This window comes from Amphiura filiformis, chromosome 19 (assembly GCF_039555335.1).
Source record: "Amphiura filiformis chromosome 19, Afil_fr2py, whole genome shotgun sequence".
Taxonomy (NCBI): domain Eukaryota; kingdom Metazoa; phylum Echinodermata; class Ophiuroidea; order Amphilepidida; family Amphiuridae; genus Amphiura; species Amphiura filiformis.
The window spans coordinates 16,029,333-16,051,262 of NC_092646.1; the positions used below are offsets into that span (position 1 = coordinate 16,029,333).

Sequence of the window (21,930 nt, forward strand, 5' to 3'; positions counted from 1 at the left end):
TGAACAAGTCACATTCTTGACATCTCATTATTTGAATAAAAATGTAAGCACTATAAGCTTTAAGATGATACCAAAATTATATAAATAGCATCAATACTTTTTAAGATATGAATAATTGTGTAAATGATACCTTGATATTTTTGCCAAATTGCTATTCTGAGTAATTGGCAAATTGGTTTCCTGCCTAACACAGGATTTAATAGGGATTAGCCTAGTTCAACTGTTATTTATTGATGAAATCATTATAATACCAAATCTACACACCATGGAATTCACCATATCACGTCCAAGCTCACATTGGGCACCCCATTCCTTTTTTAAAGGAATTTTTATTAATAAGTACTTTCAAGGATTTGAAAGCCCACCTAGTCCCACAGTCAAATACCATGAAATTTAGAATTCGAAAATGTCATTTTTTTTAATGGGAATGTCATCTATAAAGACCTATAACTCAGAAACATGTCTGGGGACTTGTTCCAGCTTTTTTGGAGCTGGTCAGAAATATGTCAACATTAAAAGCCAACCAGCAGCTGACCCTTTAGCTCTGATTTAAGATATCATTTGTTGAAATTGGTTGATAATTACAGAAATGGTGATCGAACACCCAACAAAGGAACATATGTGTACTTTGCCATTTAATGTTCTAATCAATGGAAAGCATGACACTAGCTTTCATTTGAGAAAGCTTTGTGTACAACTCAATGCCGTAAAAACACTATAGTTAGCATATATGCTTACTATCGAGCACTTTTAAAACATGCAAACAAGAGGAGCCCCATCCACCAAAGTGTAAAGGGTTTTGAGCAAATCATCGATACACATATAGTTATATACAAGCAAGTAAACCTGCAAATGTGTGTCTCAACCCCATTAGCTCAGTTGGTAAAGCACCGGACTTTGGTACATTTTCTTGTTTTCAAAAGTGCTTAATAGTAAGCACATATGCTAACTATCGAGTTTTTACCGTAGGGCATCAAATGGAGCAATGTGTAACTTATTAATTTACATCTTATGTGGGATTTTGAATCCCTGTGTCTCTATTTCTTGACCTATTTCATTGAATGAGGTTGTAAAGGAAATCTGTACCATAAACTAATCAATGGCTAATATAGTTATATACCTCTAAATTAAACATACCAGACGGTCTATATGAAGTTCTGAATATTCCTAACAAAGAAAAAGCACTTTTAATCCTTTGTTTCTGCGATTCAAGGAAGCCGCCATGATAGCTGCTTGCGAATCCTTTCTACCACAAGCGGTAGTGTAACCTTTCACACAGACCCACTGGGGTTTGTCGACGGGCAAATCAATCGTGTGTTGTTGTGTGGCATTCGCGACCCCCACAGCGAATTTTGGTTTTTAGTGCTGTTTTTACACTTTTCGTGCTCAAAAGACATTGTTGATCATAAATATTACTTAAAATACATTTTGTTATGTTCTTCTGTAGTTTTATGGGTAAAAATCCAATGGCTAATATAGTTATATACCCCTAAATTAAACATATGAAGTTCGGAATATTCCTAACAAAGAAAAAGCACTTTTAATCCTTTGTTTCTGCGATTCAAGGAAGCCGCCATGATAGCTGCTTGCGAATCCTTTCTACCACAAGCGGTAGTGTAACCTTTCACACAGACCCACTGGGGTTCGTTGACGGGCAAATCAATCGTGTGTTGCTGTGTGGCATTCGCGACCCCCACAGCGAATTTTGGTTTTTAGTGCTGTTTTTACACTTTTCGTGCTCAAAAGACATTGTTGATCATAAATATTACTTAAAATACATTTTGTTATGTTCTTCTGTAGTCTTATGGGTAAAAATTGTCGCGTTTTCTTTTGAAGGAATGTTGAATCTGAACTTCGGTAGCATTCGCTTTGTGTCACCAAAGTTCACGAGGGACGAGGCTTGTGGCACGGATTTCGCTGGTTTCAAAATCGGGGTACCGTTACAGCGTAATAAAAAATACATCGGTATCAATATGGCAGCCACCATGGATTGCAAACTGACCGCTGATCGTCGTAAGGAATTAAGAATTTCTCCTTTATTTGGACATATATAAGCTTTTACTGTTTGTCGTTTTTATTATTACTGCAACTATATAGCCATTGATTAGTTTATGGTACAGATTTCCTTTAAATCTGAGCAAAAAGATGCAGCTATTGGCTGCTGGTTCTAATTATGACATACCTGTCTTTGTTTAGGATATACAGGGGTAAACATAACTGGTATCCTATTTCTTTTGCTGTCTCATAAAACATAGGCCTGGCAGCAAATTTCGCTGTGCCTTTACACTGATGCGTTTTGACAAAATTTACCTTAATCAAATCAGTGTTCAAAGACTTCTAAGTTAGTCATTTCAATTTGAAATTGAGACAAGTTTGTTATCCCATTGGTCAGTATCCAAGCACTCCAGCATAAACTTAGCCACATCTCCTCTGGTGATATTAGATGCTCGGCCTCCTGGTACCCATTGTCCTTCAACTGATTTGATCTCTGCCCCTGAAAGTAAACAAGATATAAGAGATCACACAACTAAATCACGTCCAACCCTATCTGACTGAAGAAATAATAACCAGTGTTTCTAATCGCTAACCACACCTGGTGCATTTTAATGGAAAAAAAAGTTTGAAATGAAGGCTGATGTGTACATTTTTTGGTGATAGTTGTGCTCTGTGGATGTTTTTCTTATCATCCAAGCATAAAAAGAAAAAAAAAATATTACAATTCTGACATTTTAGGAAGGTTTTTGGTTCCATGCACCAAATGACGTCACAACATAGAGGCCCTGAGCTGTAGGCTTTTGTATGGCTTACATTATGTTCAATGCACCACTGCGAGCAGCTCAACTACCAAAACACTGCTGGATCTAGGGTAGAATATATCATAAACTTTTGGCAAAATGGTGTTTTGAATGCACTATGACGTTTTAACATGAGAAAATTTTGATTTCTTCTGTACCTTTTAACACATAAAAGAATAGGAACTTGATTTAGTGGTGTGATCCCATAAATGGTATAATAGAGGTTTTTAAAAAATTATAATTGCCCCCTTCCAGCCATTGATGGCGTTTTGGCTCGGCTAACTCCAATCAGGCCACAATTAGCGAAGTGGAAAACTGAAAGCAAGGCAAAGTTTTTACTTTTTCACAGTATTCAAAGTCAATTTGTTAAGTATCTGGCAGGAGCAGTTAGCTTAGTCAGACTTGTATAATAATCAACTGTGTCCAAATCCATTTGAAAAACATACTCTTCAAGACTTTTCTTAACCCCCTGAGCACTACCTGCTGATCTAACATTGCCTTTGATTGGTCAATTACATGATATCTTCACTTTAATCACCAATCAGACTGTAGCTTTGCAAATAATTCACCCCAATTTTTTTGCGTGGTGAAATATATTATTCTAACAACGTTGCTGATTGGTCCAATTGATAATGAAAATGTCTTTTTGACCAATCGGCAGGTAGTTCTCATGGGGTTAAATATTTCACACTGGTATGGCAGGTTTCAATTGGAAGAGCCTTGGTTACACCTGAGAGCCTGAATCCTTTCTACCAATTTTTACCAAAGACCCCTTCTCCTGAGCTTAGATGACTAAAATTAATTGATTAAAAATAATCAAGCACCATTAACCAAGTAACTAATTATTGAAGTGACTGATCACCGTTCACAGGCCCGTAGCCAAGGGGGGTGCGATGCACCCACCCAAATTTGCCAAAAAGTGCTAAAAAGGTCCATTCCCCCCTCAAATTAATCCTGGCTACGGGCCTGACCGTTCATAGGGATTTTTCACACAAATAAGCTACTGATAATTGTTTACCAAATTGTTGCATATTGGGAGATTCTAATTTTTGTGTATGCTATCTAGAACTAAATTTTGCAAATCTTTACCGACAGAAAAGAAAAGGTATTGATGGACACCCTAAGAACTAACATTACAAAGTTGCAAAAAGTCAACATTTTGCTCAAAATCTGATCACGCGTCCTGTCTTTCCATTCAAATCGAATGTCATTTACTGCACTTCCTGTCTAGGCACTGTAATGTCAGCATCCATGTGCATCATATGACATTTATTTTTAATTAAGTATTTTGAATCACCTAAGCCAACTGACCAGGGCAGCGGGACTGCTACATACCTGATATTGTGTTGCCTGTGAGATTTGGTGGTTTGACCACTGTGTATTTGATGTCTGCACTCTCTTGTTCCAGATAATCCTCCATTCGACCCATGTCAAGGCAGTAATATTTCAAAAACAAAGGTTTGGCGATCCACTTTACAATAAATGGCCCTTCACCTAGTAATGAAATGAAGAAATGTTGAAATATAGTCAGTAAAAAACCACTGATAATATCATAATCATTCTATATGTCACGTTGTGGTCCAGGGGGCACGCGTGTGTAAATGTTGTAAACATCTGTGAAATTAATGAGGATTTTACATGTAACATCCTTAGCGGGACTTACAAATTTTTTTATTATTTTTTTTCTGATTTCCTAACAAAATAAAAAGTTGCAAGGGCAATATATATCAAAAGTCAGGTTTTAGACTTCAGTCCAATATGTCTTCCATTATTCAGATCAATAGATTAGAAACCAGGCCGAATCACCAATTATGACCAGCGGCAGCGGTGTAGTCTTGAAGCTATTCCAAAGGTATCACAATACAGCCACTATAACCTCAAGATTATTTTTCTAGAATTTCTAGGTTAACATTGAATTAAAAACAGTTTTTTGCATATAAGAAAGTTTGATGAATGAAAACACCTTTGAGACACTCCTCACAGAAATCAACTTACTCTTGGTGCACCATGTTGTCATGGTCAAAAACCTATTGACCTTTGACCCTTTCATGGCAGTTATGATTGGTTGGATACTTTGAGAGTAAAATGTGATTGGTTGAAGCCATCCAGCATGAATTCCTAGACAGGACAATACTGCATCCTGTCCTTCAAAATGAGGCTGCAGAGAAGACTCAGAAAATATGTCTGCTTCCACCACCTGTGGAAATAAAGAAAAGTTACATTTTCACAGGGAATTTACACACATTCATAACTTCATTAATATACGCGAAGCCCAGAGGTTGTTTCAATGTAAGCCCAGAATACATTGCAGCAACTGACAGCATGTTTGAGAAATACATGGTTATTTGAAATGATGTTGAAATGGCTCCTTTATTACATTGCACATGATGTCATACTGCATGCTGGGATTACATTGAATCAACCTCTGCGCGAAGCCCGTGATCCAATCAAAAGAAACTGATTGCCTGACCGAGCACTAATTGCGCGGTCATTAATAACTCACAATGACTCCTGACGCGCAACAATGACTTCTAAGCGCGTGTGCATGTATACGCTAAGGCTAGCTTCAGACTCCATATTGTACGTACAATATTGTATGTACAATACTTTTCGTGACGTCAAAAATTATTGCATGTGCAATAAATATACGTGCCACGACTAGTTGAATCAGATTAAATAACGCGCTATAACCCTGACGGTTCATTGTTTGCTAAATCCAAGCGAGGACACCAGAAAATCTATGCAAGATAAATTTCTACTGCTGCTGATGAAAAATCCGTGCGTTTGGAGGTTTTTTCTGCACTTTACCAGTAGGCCTAATAAATTCATAAAAAAATAAAAATCAAATAAATATTTAGGGTGAATGTTTTTAATCACTGCTCATCTGATCCACTTTCCCAGGAAACTAAATACCGATAATCCTTAGTTTTTCCCTGACTTTCCAGACATAATTATGAGTAAACATCAAATTTAATGTTTACAAAACAATAAAATATATATACGTACATTCGTTTGCATTTTGTACATAAATATTAATATTAGGCCTAATAATGTACAAACATTAAAAAAGGGGGCCTAAGAGTATGTCTATTTTTAATCATATACTAATTCCGCCATGCCCAAACATATTTTATATAATATGAAATCGTGTAATGGCACCCAAATTCCAATCAAAAATAAAAACAAATTTGTTATCAAATACACTAGGCCTATGTTGTATTACAGGAATTTAATAGATGGTGCATTTTAATAAATAAATAGATTAACACGGGTAATGGACGATAAATATTTGGCAATACCGGATTTACCACAGAGCCAGTGGACAAAGAAATTAATTACAATTAAAACAAATTAAATGAGAAAATGAAAGCAAGGACATTTTGGTGTTCAAAGTTCCGGTTCAAAGTATTGTTTTAGAATGCGAAGGAGTCCTAAATGTTATCCTGGCCCAGGACACTGATTAATGTAAATTCGACCCATAGTTATTTTATCTACTTTTGCCACCATTCAACCTGTTCAATGTGATTTGTGCCTATTTTTAATACAATTCCGAAATCTGACGTATCGGTCCACAAACTATGATCCGAGACTATTTCATTTGACACGGTTGTATGGATTTCAAAAGATCGGTCCTATAATAGATATCGATTAGAGAATTACAGCATGAGGCTTTGAGGATGCCGTAATCCTCTTGACAATCAACCAATCAGAGCTAATCAGAGAGACATATTTCAGAAATATGTTCGTATAGATGAAACTCTTTCAACTCTGAAATATATATTTCAAGTAATCTCGTTTCTCATTAACACGTTTATGGATGTATTGGGATGATCATAAGTAGGTCTATAACATACACCATCATAACATGCCTCAACGATATCAACATGTAAAAAGCTGTTGCAAATTCATAACACAACGTGTTATAATGTATAATGTTACATGCCAAAACTTTAAAAAACAATAAAAATATCGGTATAAATCAAATCAAAACCAGAATAAATACATAGGCCTACAAATAATACTTAAGAAACTGACTAAATCAATATATGACTAAATGTCGGTATAAATGAATCGCTAAATAAATTTATCAATCAGTATTCAATCAATCAACCAATCAATCAACCAATAAATAAATAAATAAATAAATAAATAAATAAATAAATAAATAAATAAATAAATAAATAAATAAATAAATAAATAAATAAATAAATAAATAAATAAATAAATAAATAAATAAATAAATAAATAAATAAATAAATAAACAAATAGGCCTAAATAAATAAATAAAAACTGAATGTGCCATTTATATTAATATTACAATTTTAATATTATTAATATTATTAGTATTAATAGGCCTTTTAATATTAAGTACAGTTGAATACAAGAAGACATAAAAGATGTTCATCATTCCGTTACGAACACTCACTAAATTTACCACTCTTAGAAATTTGGCAGCTCCGTATCAATTAAGCAACCAATGATTGTAGCAAAATATATATTTTCCCGGTACATACTATTTATTGCACGTGTAATACTTTTTTTTTTTTTTTAAAGTATTGTACATACAATATTGTACGTACAATACGGAGTCTGAAGCGCGCTTAAGTGTTATTGGAACTCACACGCCTACGCGATGCTGTCACGCTTCGGTGATTGGTAGCTCTTGTTGTCAGTGCGAATGCTAAATTCGCCTGGTCGATTTTTTTTTAAGGATAGCTAATAACAATAATCAGGTGGCGGATGACATGATAGAAAGAGACGGCAAAACTGCTCTGCCGTATGGCACTTTCCACACAATCAGAACATGGAAGTAAATCGGAACTGAACTTCACAGCTGCCGTGATCACTGGTACGCACCATTCAATTTGCACATTGAGTGATCGGAGCCTAACCATAAACCAACATGGCGAATTTAAAATCGTCACAGCGACTCTCACCCAGTAATAATCAAATTTTACTGTATTTAATTAATTTGAACTTGAAGGTTAGTTTTGTGGGGTTCATTATCGAACCCCAACGGTTTTAACTTGTATTAATATTATTTATTAACATCGGCCGACTTGTTTGTGATATTTTAAGCGTTTTTAAATTTCAAAATAATCCCATTCAATTACACGGCTGACAAAGGAAATTTACTAAATTTAGAGAGTGCACGGCGCTCACCGCTAACACATTTCCTATCAATCATTCGTCAAACTTTCCATTTTTAATGATTTTAAACTAAAACATGCATAAACCTGTTTGGACATAAGCCCACATGCACAAGGGCAATTCAGGCGGAGTCAAATCTATGGGACTTTGTTTTCTGTCAGGGTGTAACACACTGAGATTCAAAACCCTATCCCATTCTAGGGGTAATTTTTGCCCACAAATTTTGGTCTTTTAAGGTGATTTTTTTCCAAAACATGGGCCAATATCTTGAGAAGGATCACGTGACAAAATCTATCCCTTACGTTCCAGATCAAGATCAAGTTCCTATAATTCAACACGGAAATAAGCCCCTTCCCCCAGGCTATGGGTCCCCCAGAATGGGCCCTCATCAATTTTTTGGCCCCCAAACCCAAGTAAATGTTATACTGGTCCACATTGATGTGACACTTTCTAAGATTTCATCGCCATCAGGTAATGCCATAAGCATGGCCTACTCCCCATGCCAGAAAAATACAGCACTAATATTTCGTTTGGAATTTAAAAAAAAATTGTCTTGCCATGCCAATTGAAACATAGCTAAGGGACTGTTCGGGGTGATGCCAAAAATTGCATTGCAAAAAATTTGTTCAGGGCTCCGCCTTTTCAGATCTTAAACATTTCAGGGCTCCCCCTTTTTGACATGAAAATTATGGGTCAACCTGGGGGTCAACCCCATAGAAAAGCATATAAAGTCCATTTTTCCAGGAAAATTTGTGGTCCTATTTTACAGGGCCCCATTAGGAGGGTCAAAACTTTTGAGGGCCCCCCTTTTTGCATCAGGCCCCCTAACAAGTGTTTGCGAACAGTCCCTAAATGTCACACTGGTCTACATTTGTGTGACACTTTGTAAGACTTCGCCATTGTAATTTTTGAGAGCACTTTTGGGACACTTTGACCTCTGACATATCGGTGAAATTGCTCTGATTATTATTAATTTATTTATTATTGTAATAATGTTATCATTAAAAATATTTAAATAATTAATTTATATATTAAACATGTCTTTTGGATTTGTTTTTATTCTAGTAAAACTTTTTCCTACTCCCTATTCCAGAAAAATACAGCACTAATTTTTGAATTAAAAATATTATCTCTTGTTTTGCCAAATAAAACATAGCTAAATCCTGATCCATAAGTTAGTTCTTACTGGCAATAAAAGTTAAATTTTAACATTTTTGCAATGTGAGAGAAAAATTTTGTATGTTTTCTTACGATTGTAGGACATTCTAAGACTTGGCACTAGTCTTTAAAAAAGCATTCAAAATCTTGAGTATAGGTCAAGAGTTAGCTCATGATTTTAATGATTTTATTAATATATGATATTAAATTCAATTTAATATTTGGATATGAACAAAAAAATTCGTTTTTCAAAAAATAAGAATGCATAACTTGAAATTAGTCTTTGTACAAGTCTTTGGGTATCATTGTCACCCCGGAATTGTCACGGTATACAAAAACATCCCTTAATTCCAAAAATTGGCCAAATATTCAAATTTGATTATCATTGCCAGTTAGAACTAACTAAAGTAAAGGATTAGAATTTAGCTATGTTTCATTTGGCAAAACAGGATAATATTTTTAATCCCAAAAATTAGTGCTGTAATTTTCTGGAATAGGGAGTAGGGAGGAAGTCAGTATTGAGGCTGTCTTGCTAACTTTGCTGTCAAATATGCATCAGCAAGCCTGAGCTGATTGAAGGGCTCACCTTCTATACTGCACACAAGAAGTATCCGATATCAATATCTGAAAGACACACTAAACCTAAAATAATGACAGTAGTCAAAAGATGGAAAAATTTGTTCTACATATTTTGATACCTATTAATAGGCATGATGCGACTAAATGTTCACAACTTATGCCAAGTTTTTAAAAAGCGAGGCTTTCAAAAGTAGCTAATGTTTGCATTGGTTTTATAGGAATGAGTGCTGATTTGTCACACTGTAATGAACCAGTTACAAAAGCTGGTGGGTATCACCCTCAAGGAAGAAATATTCCAAATGTGTCATATTTGAAATGTCTTTTTATCCATTCATATTGGTATAACTTGAGAGAAAAGGGTCGCATCATGCCAAATGAGGTGTAAAATACACAGAACAAAATAATCCATCTATTGATTACTTTATTTGGTAATTTACATTTAGTGCCTTTCAAATATTGCTTTTGATACTTTTTGTGCACAGTATACAAAATTTATAAACAGTGGCGGCACCACGGGGAGCATGGGAGGGGGGAAATGCCCCCAGTCAGAACTCTTCCCCCCTTTCCCCAGTGAAAACCCAAAATTACGAAAATTTCCACTTTTTGTTGCTATTTTGCCCAAAATTTGTAGATTTTGCCTGAAACTCACTTTTCCCCAATGCCCCCGAAAAAATTCCTGGCGCCGCCACTGTTTGTAAATGGGGTACACAGTCTCTATTATCTGCATTGAATCTCAGTTCTTCTTTAAAATTCACACTTACTTTAAGTTTCTCATGTTTTGTTGTTATCTTTGCTTGATTTCTCACAATGGCTGTGACCTCATGACCGGCTTCCAATGCTTGCATCACCAGACACTGTCCTGATGGACCAGTTGCACCTAATATTACCAGCTTCATCACTTTGGCTTCTCTCTGAAAGAAACAAGTGTGACAATTGCTTATTTATTATATGCCTGGGAACAGATTCTTATATATTTCTCTTAGAGGGCATGCTATAGCTGTATCCAGCAAACACACAATGTTTTACAGAAAAGGTATAGGCCTAAATGTCATAAAAGAAAACAAGCAAGGTACACCAACTTGATGTGGGGAAACATGTAAAATACAGACTAGACAATATGCAGGGGGGGGGGCGGGCAAAACCAGTAAATGTAGGCATAGGAAGTAGGCAAAGTTTGATAGCCAAAAATGACACACAAAGGCTCACAAAAGTGCTAAACCTGCAAAAACAACAAGGATCAATGATGTAAATCACTGTGTACACTCGGTAAACCAAACAACCAATGTAGGTACCAAAACAGGCAAAGTTTGATGGCCAAAACTTGCCAATTTCAGAGCCCACAGAAGTGTCAGCAAAACAGTACAAAATAACCTGGAGCAGACAAACAAAACCAACAGACAAAAAACAACCAACGTTACGAGCAGATAAACTGCTCTTCTTCAGGGACAGACAACAAAATATAAAAGCAAACAACAAAAACTACATGCTGTAGTTTAAAAACAAATTCAAGTCAAAAACTGAAGGCAAGTTCAAATAGAACTCAGTAGCAAACAAGATAAGCTCAGAGCAAAATAAGCATGTCTTACTTCAATGAAGCACAGTTTACTACGTTTTTATAAATGCCATGTTAAAAGGGGTATAAAAATATTTTAATAACATACCTAAAACATTTTTGAAAAAGTGAAGCAAAACATTCTAACAGAATGTACTTTTAACTGTTGATAAAATATTTTGCATATTAAGGGCTGGGGTATGAACGTTTGGACAGTATTTATTCAGGGGCGTAGCCAGCTTTCTTGGTCAGGGGGGGCAAAATAAAATTTTGGGGGCACAGACGAAAAAAATTGCAGTTGCATCATACAATACAGAGACTGTATGTCTTGAGCTTCCTAAAAAGGACTTATTGGGATGATGTAGCGTAAGCTTGAAAAAATTGTATTTTACACTATTTTCGCCCATTATCCGGCTAAAAAATGGCTTTATTGTTACAATGTGCACAAATTTTTGTATTTTACACTATTTTGGCCCTGAATTTTGCTAGAAAAGGGCTCCTTGCCCTTTTCTTTTCCTTTGCCCTCCTGATTTTCTCTTTCATTTTTTGTCAGAGGGCACTTTTTCTTTCATTTTTTTTTGTCAGGGGCACTCTGCCCCCTGCCCCCTTCTGGCTACGCTACTGTATTTATTTTGGGACATTAGAGCACATCAGACATATCGAATTGCATTCTGAATACGAAGAATGTCATTCTGATATCAAATAATTTTGATTTTTGAAATTCGCAATTTAATACACATTTTATGGCAAATCATTAAAAATTGATATTTTTGCTATTTAACAGTACTTGAAGTAAACTTTATAAATCTGATGATTTATACTTAAAGTGTATGTATGTGGGATGAAAAGCCGACGATCAATTGAAAATTTTGACCTTTTCAGTATTGAAGATATGGATTTTTTTTCCCAAAACACCAAAAAAAATTAGGTCTTTTTGGGAAAAAATCCATATCTTCAATATGAAAGGTCAAAATTTTCAATTGACCGTCAAACGGCTTTTCCTCCCTACATACACTTTAAGAATATATCATTAGATTTATATAATTTACTTCGAGGACTGTTATATATCAAAATTTGAAAATATCAAATTTTTATAATTTGTCATAAAATTTGTATTATATTGTGATTTAAAAAAATGAAAATTATTTGGTATCAGAAAGACATGCTTCGTATTCAGAATACAATTCGATAGGTCTGAGGTGCTCTCATGTCCCACAAAAAATACTGTCGAAACGCCATAAACGCTCATTTTGGATCCCTTAACCTTATAACTATGTGTTAATATAGCCAGGTCCAAAATTATAATATCTTAACAACTGGCCCCTCCTGATGAAATGTCAAATTATGATATTCTGACCAGCCCCTCACGACGAAACACCCCAATTTGGGGAAATGGACAAAATAAAAAAGGTCAACATATTTCTTTGAAATCTCTAAAATCATTGGCATTTTAAAGTAAATATGAGTAGATTGCGCTAAAAATGTAGCTTTTGTGTAAGGAATGCAGAATGGTTTTTGATGTCGATTATACACCCAAACCTTGTCTATTTTGTGATTCACAGACTCATCCCCCACTTTTCTCAAAATAAGTTGAGATTTTTATACCACTACTGGAATCCTCTGGCTACATTAAAATGAACCAAATATTTCTTGCAGATTAATTCGTTTAGCAAAAATATCGTCAAATATGAATTACGTTCCGGTGTACCTAGTTGTCCACGTCCAACTTAGTTTCTTCAACACAGACTAAATTAATGAAATGAAATAGTATTAAATGCAGCGCGTCCACCCAAGCACGCTTATGAAATCAAAGTTGGTGATGTTGCTTCTGATGAAGAGATTCCTACCGACAAGGATATAGACGTAGGACAGACATTCACTGTTATCATACTGACATTGTTTTAGTACTCTTCACTATATTATTATTATAAGTGCATCCTGAAACACGTAGCGGAAGATCGTATAGTCCGCACAGCATGCTAAAGGAACCAACCTGACACGACGAAGCTGGACAGTTTGTGAACAGCCTCCATTGAATTTGCGTGGAACGCACTCGCTATCGGGGAAATTAATCCCCACATTCTCACACATATTTTATTTGATGATAGCTAGATCAACCTGCAACCTCCTTTTTCTTAAGTTACATCTTCTCTGGTATTATACTCGCAAATGCAAAATCGGAATCAACTGAAATAATTTTGGGAATATGAATAAGCATTTTTTGTGGATATCTACAGTACTGAAATTATACATCTCGAACAACTCAATACATGCACAACGTGTGGACCAAAATATTTGTGTACATAATTTTAGGTCTGTATCAAATTGATATTTTGTACAATTTGTACAGCTATCGAAGATACCCTATCACGATCAAACGTACCTGTATGTAAAAAGTGTCCATAAACACTGGACATCGCCAATATATTTATGACAAAACGTGTCCAGAACAAGAAAAAGTGTCCAGCTCTCACGCTTGCTCTCTCGGCTACGACAATGAGGTTTGTTATGACGTGGATATGACCTGACCTTGTCAGACCGATTCGCAATTAACCGACGAGTTACATTGGGTGACAAAGATTTGTAGCGTTGCACAAACAGCTTGTATAGCAACACCCATTAGGTCTTCTAGTCCAGTCGTTGGCACAGAAAATGAATGTGTATTGTATATAATTATCTTATCTAATCCCGATTCCAAACAAATCCTGTCACAATTTCTTGAGATTAACAAAACAGTATCCCCCTTTGCAAAATAAAACAACTAAATGGCCAGCAAACACACTCTTTGGAAGGCGAGTGCAGCGGTCTCACACAAGGGTGGATCCAGGACTGCTTTCCAAAAAAAAGACCGCGAAGCGGGCATCGCGTCGCGCATCATGGGGGTGTCTGAGGGGGGATGGGCCCCCCCAGAAGTAAGAAACTTTTGCAAAATGAAGACCTAATTGAAGCAATTTGGTGGACCATTTTGGCACTATTAGTGTGTAAAATTTTAGTTTGAAAAAGCCGAAAATTTGTGAAATGACGGACCATGAAACCTTTCATGGACAAGTTTCCCCTATATTGTTTGTAGGCCTATAAATTGTTTTAAACATAAATTGGCAAATGTTGAAAGCAGAAGCTAAAAATATCCACTATGCAGGGGGGGGGTGTCTGAGGGGGGATGTGTCCCCCTCAGAAGTAAGAAACTTTTGCAAAATGAAGACCTATTTGAAGCCATTTGGTGGACCATTTTTGGCACTATTTGGCAATTTTAGTTTGAAAAAGCCGAATAAATGACGGTTTTCCCTATATTATTGTAGGCCTATAACCTTCAATTATGTGCAATTTAACTTTTTCTCTCCTCCTTTTTTCTTCTTTTTTAGTCCGCTTTCTCTTCTCTTCTCTCCCCTCCTTTCCTCTTTTTTGTGGGAGGAGGGCCCGCTGCCCCCCTAAACTGCGCCTGCTGTAAAGTTAATGATGACCAATACGGGAGCTACAGGGGTCCAGGGTGTTGGAAGAGGGCAGCGCCCACTTGCCTAGGGAAATTTTGCATTTCTGAACTCTGTTTGTGCGATTTGGTGCATAGGCCCTACTTTTCTCTTTCTTTCTTTTTTTTTTTTCTTTTATTTCTTTCTTTTCGCTCTCTGGTTTTTTTTTTGCGATTCATACCCCGGTGTTGCAGCCACCAAAGCACCCCCTAGATCCGCGCTTGGTCTCACAGGGGCAATTTCTTTTTCCGCATATCATTTTTTACTGGCAACACTGACAAAATCGTGCACAACGTGATGTCTGACACTTTCCCACAGTACCTTGCACATTTCAGGCAAAATGGTAAACATTACTAAACAACACTTGACTTCTTCCATATTAGTGCCTCCCTCATACGTATGAGTATAATATCGCACTGCGTACAGACAAGCTGTACTTATTTTTTACGCTGGAACCTAGAGTAGATGAGTGTATTTTTTAAGTACAGTCAAGAGTACCCCCCGGGACAGTACCGGGATGATCCCCAGCTCTTTTCGAATAGCCTGTGACGTTCTTTAACGTGCACACTGCATTAAGGGGTGGGGTATGAGCGTTGGACAGTATTTATTGTGGGACATTAGAGCACATCAGACATATCAATTGCATTCTGAATACAAAGAATGTCCTTCTGATATCAAATAATTTTGATTTTTTGAAATTAAATGTAATACACATTTTATGGCAAATGATTAAAATTGATATTTTTGATATTTAACAGTACTCAAGTAAACTTTATAAATCTGATGATTTATACTTAAAGTGTATGTAGGTTGTAGGTGGGATGAAAAGCTGACGATCAATTGAAAATTTTGACCTTTCGTATTGAAGATATGGATTTTTTTCCCAAAACACCAAAAAGAATGAGGTATTTTTGGGAAAAAAATCCATATCTTCAATATGAAAGGTCAAAATTTTCAATTGATCGTTGGCTTTTCCTCCCAGCTACATACACTTTAAGAATATGTCATTAGATTTATAAAATTTACTTCGAGGACTGTTATATATCAAAAATGTGAAAAATATCAAATTTTAATAATTTGTCATAAAATTTGTATTATATCGTAAATTTCAAAAAATGAAAATTATTTGATATCAGAAAGACATGCTTCGTATTCAGAATGCAATTCGATACGTCTGAGGTGCTCTCATGTCCCACAAAAAATACTGTTGAAACGCTTAAAACGCTCATTCCAGATCCCTTAATGTGAGAATTACATGTACACGGGATCAGGACTGACGGCTAAAAGTGCCCTCCGAAGCACTAAGCAAGTAGAGTACTAATGTACCTTGCTCAAGGACACAAAGAGACACAAAGTGGACCCACTTAGATTCGAACCCGGGACCCTTGGATTCACAGTCCAACGCCTTAACCCGCTCCCCTCTATGACGTTTCGATAGGGAAAATGGAGATATCAAAGTCGCATTTTAGTTTACATCAAACAGAAACAAGATTAAATTTAGTAAAACGTTCTGAAGGATTGGTAATGATTAACAGCTGGTCCGGTTTATTTGAAGTGCATATTGAAGTTTGTAAGTTTGTGACTTCGTATGTTGTGCAATAGATATTATAGGAAGCTTATAATTGGCAGGCCGTCCTGGAATTTATCGGTGTCTTCCAAGATTGTATTGATGTTCTGGACACGTCACACCGGAAGTGTGACGTGACCACACTGGACATACTGTGAAATTATAAAGTGAAAATTAAAATGTCATAAAAAGAGGATGCTAGGATCACCACTTCTACCACTATTTTGTTACCCTGTATAAACTTTTAACGTGTTTTTAACCAAGTTCAACATCGTATTGACTGTCTGTTGCGTTAACATTGGGCCGCCATCTTATCTACCCAGACCAACATCGCCATTGGACTTCCGCAAGTATACTGTGTTTGCAAAGATTGTAGGAACATTTCCCATCATTATACAACCGTCGCTGACTTTATTTTTTATGCATTGTGTATCTCATTATTTTGTGCTTTGATGCTTTTATCTTTGGCTACTAACTTGACATCGACAGTTGTGCAATTATTTATGTGACATCAGGTAGCCATTTTGTTTCTGTTGGTGCCACGCCCCCCTACTTTAGTACCACTTTGACTATCCCGACTATACTGCAGCCTTACATTAATACATCTCATATACCGACTTCATACAAACATTATCTATTACCATTACATTGAGTACGCATACTGGTGAACTTTGTACTGTATTTCATTTACGATTCTCTGGGTAAGTGAGTTTTAAAATGTCTGGTAGTGTTTTACGCATGTTGTTGTTTACAACCCTGCATGTAATGTTGTGGTTAACTGTACAGGGTGATATTGCCATGGATTGCTCTCCCCAAATAACCACCAGTAGTAGTGGATGTGTGGTTTGTGGTGTTGTGAACACCGAGGGCCTTCAGCATGACTCTTCTGTTTTGGTGTATGTAGCCTGTAAACTTAGAAACCAGGTAGTTAACCAGAGAGGTTTCTATGCGGGAGATTTTTTCATCAATTTTCAAAATGAAAATATTTTAGTAAGTACAAATATTGTGTTGACACTACTTGGTCTTTGTGGAGACGTCCATCCACACCCGGGCCCAAAGAGACCTGGGCGCCCCCAGAAACCCAAATTTCCGTGCACGCGTTGTAGTCAGGAAGTTCTTGACAGCCACCAGGCTTTAAGTTGTGATGCATGTGGGTGTTGGACGACACAAAATGTGGCGAGGTAAGTGATGAGGAATATGTTGCACTCCACGGCACTTTCGTCGACTTCGCCTGGTTTTGCCCTGGATGTGGCGTGGTAAATTTTGCCGACTCATTTTTCACAACAGCAAATTTTGAATCCCCAAATCAATATGAAATACTGGGTGAGTCTCTGTTTGGTAAGTTGTTTTCTGACCCTTATGAAATAAACATTGTGAAACCGAATGTACAACCAAAACAAAAATGTTTCATGAATCCCACTAAAATGAGTACATCTCATCATTCAATACACCGTGCAACGCACGAAAGCACTTGTATGTACACCACCAGATACACCTTTCCAACCATCGCAAAACAACTCAAATCATCAAAAATCTGTTAACTCAGAAAAGAACAATTATAAAACCAAAAGTATGCATACATGTGGAGAAAAAGGAAAAAAGCAAAATTTTTAAAGATCTTGAATATCAATTTCCAAAGCTTAAAAGGGAAAACCACTGAACTTCAAGCCTTGCTCGATACTGAAAGACCTGACATTCTCATTGCCACAGAAACGTGGTTGAATAATGACATCAAGTCATGTGAGCTCTTCCCTAGTAATTACACCGTGTACAGGAAGGACCGTCCTGATGGGTAGTGCGGAGGAGTACTTATTGCATTAAAGGACCTTTCTTCTCAGCATCTCGACAACTTGGATGTAAACGCAGAATTACTCTGGATCAAAATTGCTCGTAACAAAAGCAGCCCTCTGTTCTTAGGTGCCTACTACAACCCAGATACCTGAATCACTCAATGAACTGGACGCATCATTGACCAAACTCCATGAGACTTACTCAAGCCAAAGCATGATTTGGTTAGGTGGCGACTTCAATTTGAGGGATATCAATTGGTCGGATCAAACTATTAAGCCTGGTAGTGACATCAGGATTCAGTGTGATGCTTTCCTTGAGATATGTACCAAGTTTCAGCTTGAACAGGTTGTTGACAAGCCTACCCGAGGGAAAAATACCCTCGATCTCTTTTTGGTGATTAACCCTACTCTCATTAATAGTGTTGATACACTGCCTGGGATTGGAAAGAGTGATCACGATGTCGTGAGAATTTTCAGCAGCCTTCAACCAAAACGTAACCGTGTCCAGAACCGCAAGGTTTTTCTCTACTCCAAAGGTGACATAACTTCACTAAGGAATGACCTGTCTGGATTTGGGGCAAACTTCATCAAGGATCAGACCAACCATTCAGTCCAGGTGAACTGGGAAAACATTACCCAGAAGTTGACTGAGCTGATGAATTTGTACATTCCAACTAAGACGACTACAACCAGACAAAATTTACCTTGGTTCAATGCTAGACTTAGACGCATGAGTAGAAAACTCCAAAAGCTTTACAACAAGCAGCGATTTCTCTATCTGAACAAGACAAAGATGTCTTCAAACTTTACCGCACAACATACAAAAAAGAACTTCGTCACGCAGAAATGGCATACATAAAAACAAACATGTCAGACAACTTTCATCAAAACACAAAAAATTTCTGGAAAATTGTCAAATCTAAACGTGTTGATAACACTGGTATTCCACCTCTAAACCATAACAACTCAACAACAAACGACACTCAAGAAAAAACAGAAATTTTAAACAATTACTTTCACTCTGTTTATACTTGTGATGACACTGGTAACATTCCAGGAATGGAAGGTGATCCCACGCCAGATATACCTCCTCTCATCATCTCAGCTGAGGGTGTCCGTGATTTGCTTTTTAAATTGGAGTCAAATAAGGCGTCAGGACCTGACCAGATCCCTGCTAGGATCCTAAAGGAATGTGCTGAGGAACTTGCACCAATCCTATCTGCATTGTTTAACCAAAGTCTTCTCACCGGCGACTTACCGTCTGACTGGCGTATGTCGCATATTTCACCTATCCACAAAAAAGGTAGTAAAAGTGCTCCTGGCAACTACAGGCCTATAGCTTTAACATCTATTTGCTGTAAACTGATGGAACACATCATCACCAGCCATATTATGGGTCATCTAGATAACCATAAGATTCTTCATGACTCCCAACATGGATTCAGGAAGAGAAGAGGTTGTGACACGCAGTTGGTTTTGGCTACAAACGACTTAGCTTTATCCTTGAATAACAACAAACAGGTCGACGCAGTCCTCCTTGATTTTTCAAAGGCATTCGACCGTGTGTCTCATCAACGCCTCCTCCAGAAACTTAATCATTATGGGATTACTGGTAACATTTACAGATGGTTACAAAATTTTCTCACTCAACGTAAACAAAGAGTCATCTTGGAAGGAAAGTTATCCTCTGCCTTGGATGTGACATCTGGTGTGCCACAGGGGACTGTGGTTGGTCCTTTGTGTTTTTTGGTATATATCAACGACATGCCTGACTGCATTTCCAAAGGTACTAAGACTCGTCTTTTCGCGGTCGATGCACTGGTTTACAGAGAAATAAAAAATGCTGACGACCGGTTAGTTTCCAGAAAGACTTAGATGCACTTTCAAACTGGGGCTCATCGTGGAAAATGAATTTTAACACAGACAAGTGTTATACTATGCATTTCACAAGCAAAAAATCTCATATTGCAACACCATATACATTATGTGGAAACATCCTCAATACTACTGATTCTCACTCATATTTAGGTATCACATTCAGCAACGACATGAAATGGGGTAAACACATAAACAATGTCACTAACAGCTGCAAAAGGGTACTAGGGGTGATCCGAGAAACTTTAGGTCCTGTACACAAGATGTCAAGTCAAAATTATACCTTTCTCTGGTCCAACCCAAAATGGAGTATGGCTCTGCCGCATGGCACCCAATTACCAAACAAGATACGCATAAACTAGATATGATTCAACGTTCAGCGGCCAGGATGTGCATGAATGATTATTCGAGGGAGTCCAGTGTTACCAGCATGTTAAACAATTTGGAATGGACGGACCTCAACACTCGTCGCACAATTACTCGTCTCTCAATGATGTTCAAAATCACCCACGACCTTGTCGACATAGACTGGAGAAATCACCTTGTTAAGCCCCAACGCACACTTAAACGGACTCATGCTCTTTCTTTTCAACGTTTGTCAACAAGATCCCGCATTTATGATTTAAGCTTTTTCCCCTCGACTACGAAGCAATGGAACGACCTCCCACACGACGCCTTGGACGCACCTACTCTGACGACATTCAAGACAAAACTCATCAATCACCTGACTTCAAAGGACAATCCAGACTTTGAACTTTATGCTCCCAACCAATCTGTCTAGCGGTCTTGGTCATGTCAACTCTAGTGTGATGCAGAATTCACTGCTTAATTGGAGTATAAATGATCCAGATTAGTCTAGATTTTTGGTTTTCCCTATAGCCGTGTACTCAATGCGCAGTCCCTAGCCGCCTAGTGAGTAGATTTTCTTGCAATATTTGGCCTATTTACCTTCAAATTTGATCCTTACATGTACTTTGATTCCAGAACAATATCCAGCGTAGTAAAAAACAAATTTTTGGAGTTTCTGATCGTCACGATGAAGCATTTTTCAGGACAAAAATGGTTGCTCAGTTCTTCGTCTCATTTGTTTTTGTCGTAGGCAGGTGGTAGGTTAGTCTCGGCACACACTGTATGTGTCTATAGGAACGACGAACGTTAGGACCGACGCAAATTGGCTGTGCAGAGACTATCGTTTGATGGTGATCAATGACGTATTTTCATGTAACTTAATCAACCAGTCCTTCAACTGCTTACGCACGGTCATCGGATTGTGCTTGTTCCGCCATGTTTATTGTTTTGAGATCGGGGCCTTAAGATTTAGGCTATTTTATTGGAACCAAAACAACAGCGGGAATCGTGTGTTAAATTGACATTGAAAAGAACAGGAGGGATCAGCGAAATTAACCTTTGTGCGCACGCGCAGTGAAATTTGTCATTTTTCATTCGTGATCATTTTTGTCGGACACGGGGAGAGAGGCGGCTTCTTAAATCATCTTTATTCACGAAATTCCAAATGATATTATGCGTTTCAAGAATTTGGTAAGAATCCTAGTTAAGTTTCTGATTCTTATATATGAGTACAGTTTTACATGCATCGTCCAAATGTCAAAGAAATTTTTTTAAATACCACAGCGGCGCAAAGTCTTAAGCGTGTAAATCACATTCACACACAAAATGGGAAAAACGAGTCTCAGTGGACGAACGGCGTCCATGAGACTCAGCGAGTCTAATCCAGATCCAGATCCAGATCACGAAATACTCCTTTAAAACAACTTACATTCACAAGAACTGTAGTTTAAGGTATCCCTCGGTGTCTCTGAAGTTGATTACACAATAGGATCATCAGTTTCATACAAGTATCGTTTCAAAAACAGTCTTTTTTGAGCTGAAAAACATGAAAAACGGTGTTTGTTTGGTTGATTGATTTGATTGCGCACATTACTCTATTTTTTCTGCGCATAAACAGCGTGTCCTCCAATAACTGCCAGCTCGTCTC

At 37.2% G+C, this 21,930-nt stretch overlaps 1 protein-coding gene across 2 annotated transcripts; it reads right to left on the minus strand.

Moving 5' to 3' along the window:
* Nucleotides 1-1,526: 1,526 nt before the first annotated feature.
* On the minus strand, nucleotides 1,527-21,858 carry LOC140140981 (flavin reductase (NADPH)-like). Of its 2 annotated transcripts, none has more exons than XM_072162755.1 (5): nucleotides 21,712-21,858; nucleotides 10,445-10,590; nucleotides 4,791-4,992; nucleotides 4,131-4,289; nucleotides 1,527-2,494 (listed from the first exon to the last, which is right to left on the minus strand). In XM_072162755.1, exons 2-5 carry the CDS (start codon nucleotides 10,577-10,579, stop codon nucleotides 2,352-2,354), a joined length of 639 nt encoding a protein of 212 aa, XP_072018856.1. In that variant the 5' UTR covers nucleotides 10,580-10,590; nucleotides 21,712-21,858; the 3' UTR covers nucleotides 1,527-2,351. The 2 variants fall into 2 exon arrangements, with proteins under 2 accessions (XP_072018856.1, XP_072018855.1); XM_072162754.1 differs by having other exon boundaries at nucleotides 10,445-10,594.
* Nucleotides 21,859-21,930: the final 72 nt, after the last annotated feature.

What these genes read in the sequence shown, in the direction of transcription:
- LOC140140981 (XM_072162755.1), bottom strand. Translation starts at nt 10,579, where the DNA reads ATGAAGCTGGTAATATTAGGTGCAACTGGTCCATCAGGACAGTGTCTG. An exon ending in GACAACATGGTGCACCAAGA is followed by an intron (nt 4,290 to 4,790) that starts GTAAGTTGATTT and finishes TTTCATTACTAG; the next exon opens with GTGAAGGGCCATTTATTGTA. An exon ending in CACAGGCAACACAATATCAG is followed by an intron (nt 2,495 to 4,130) that starts GTATGTAGCAGT and finishes GTTTACTTTCAG; the next exon opens with GGGCAGAGATCAAATCAGTT.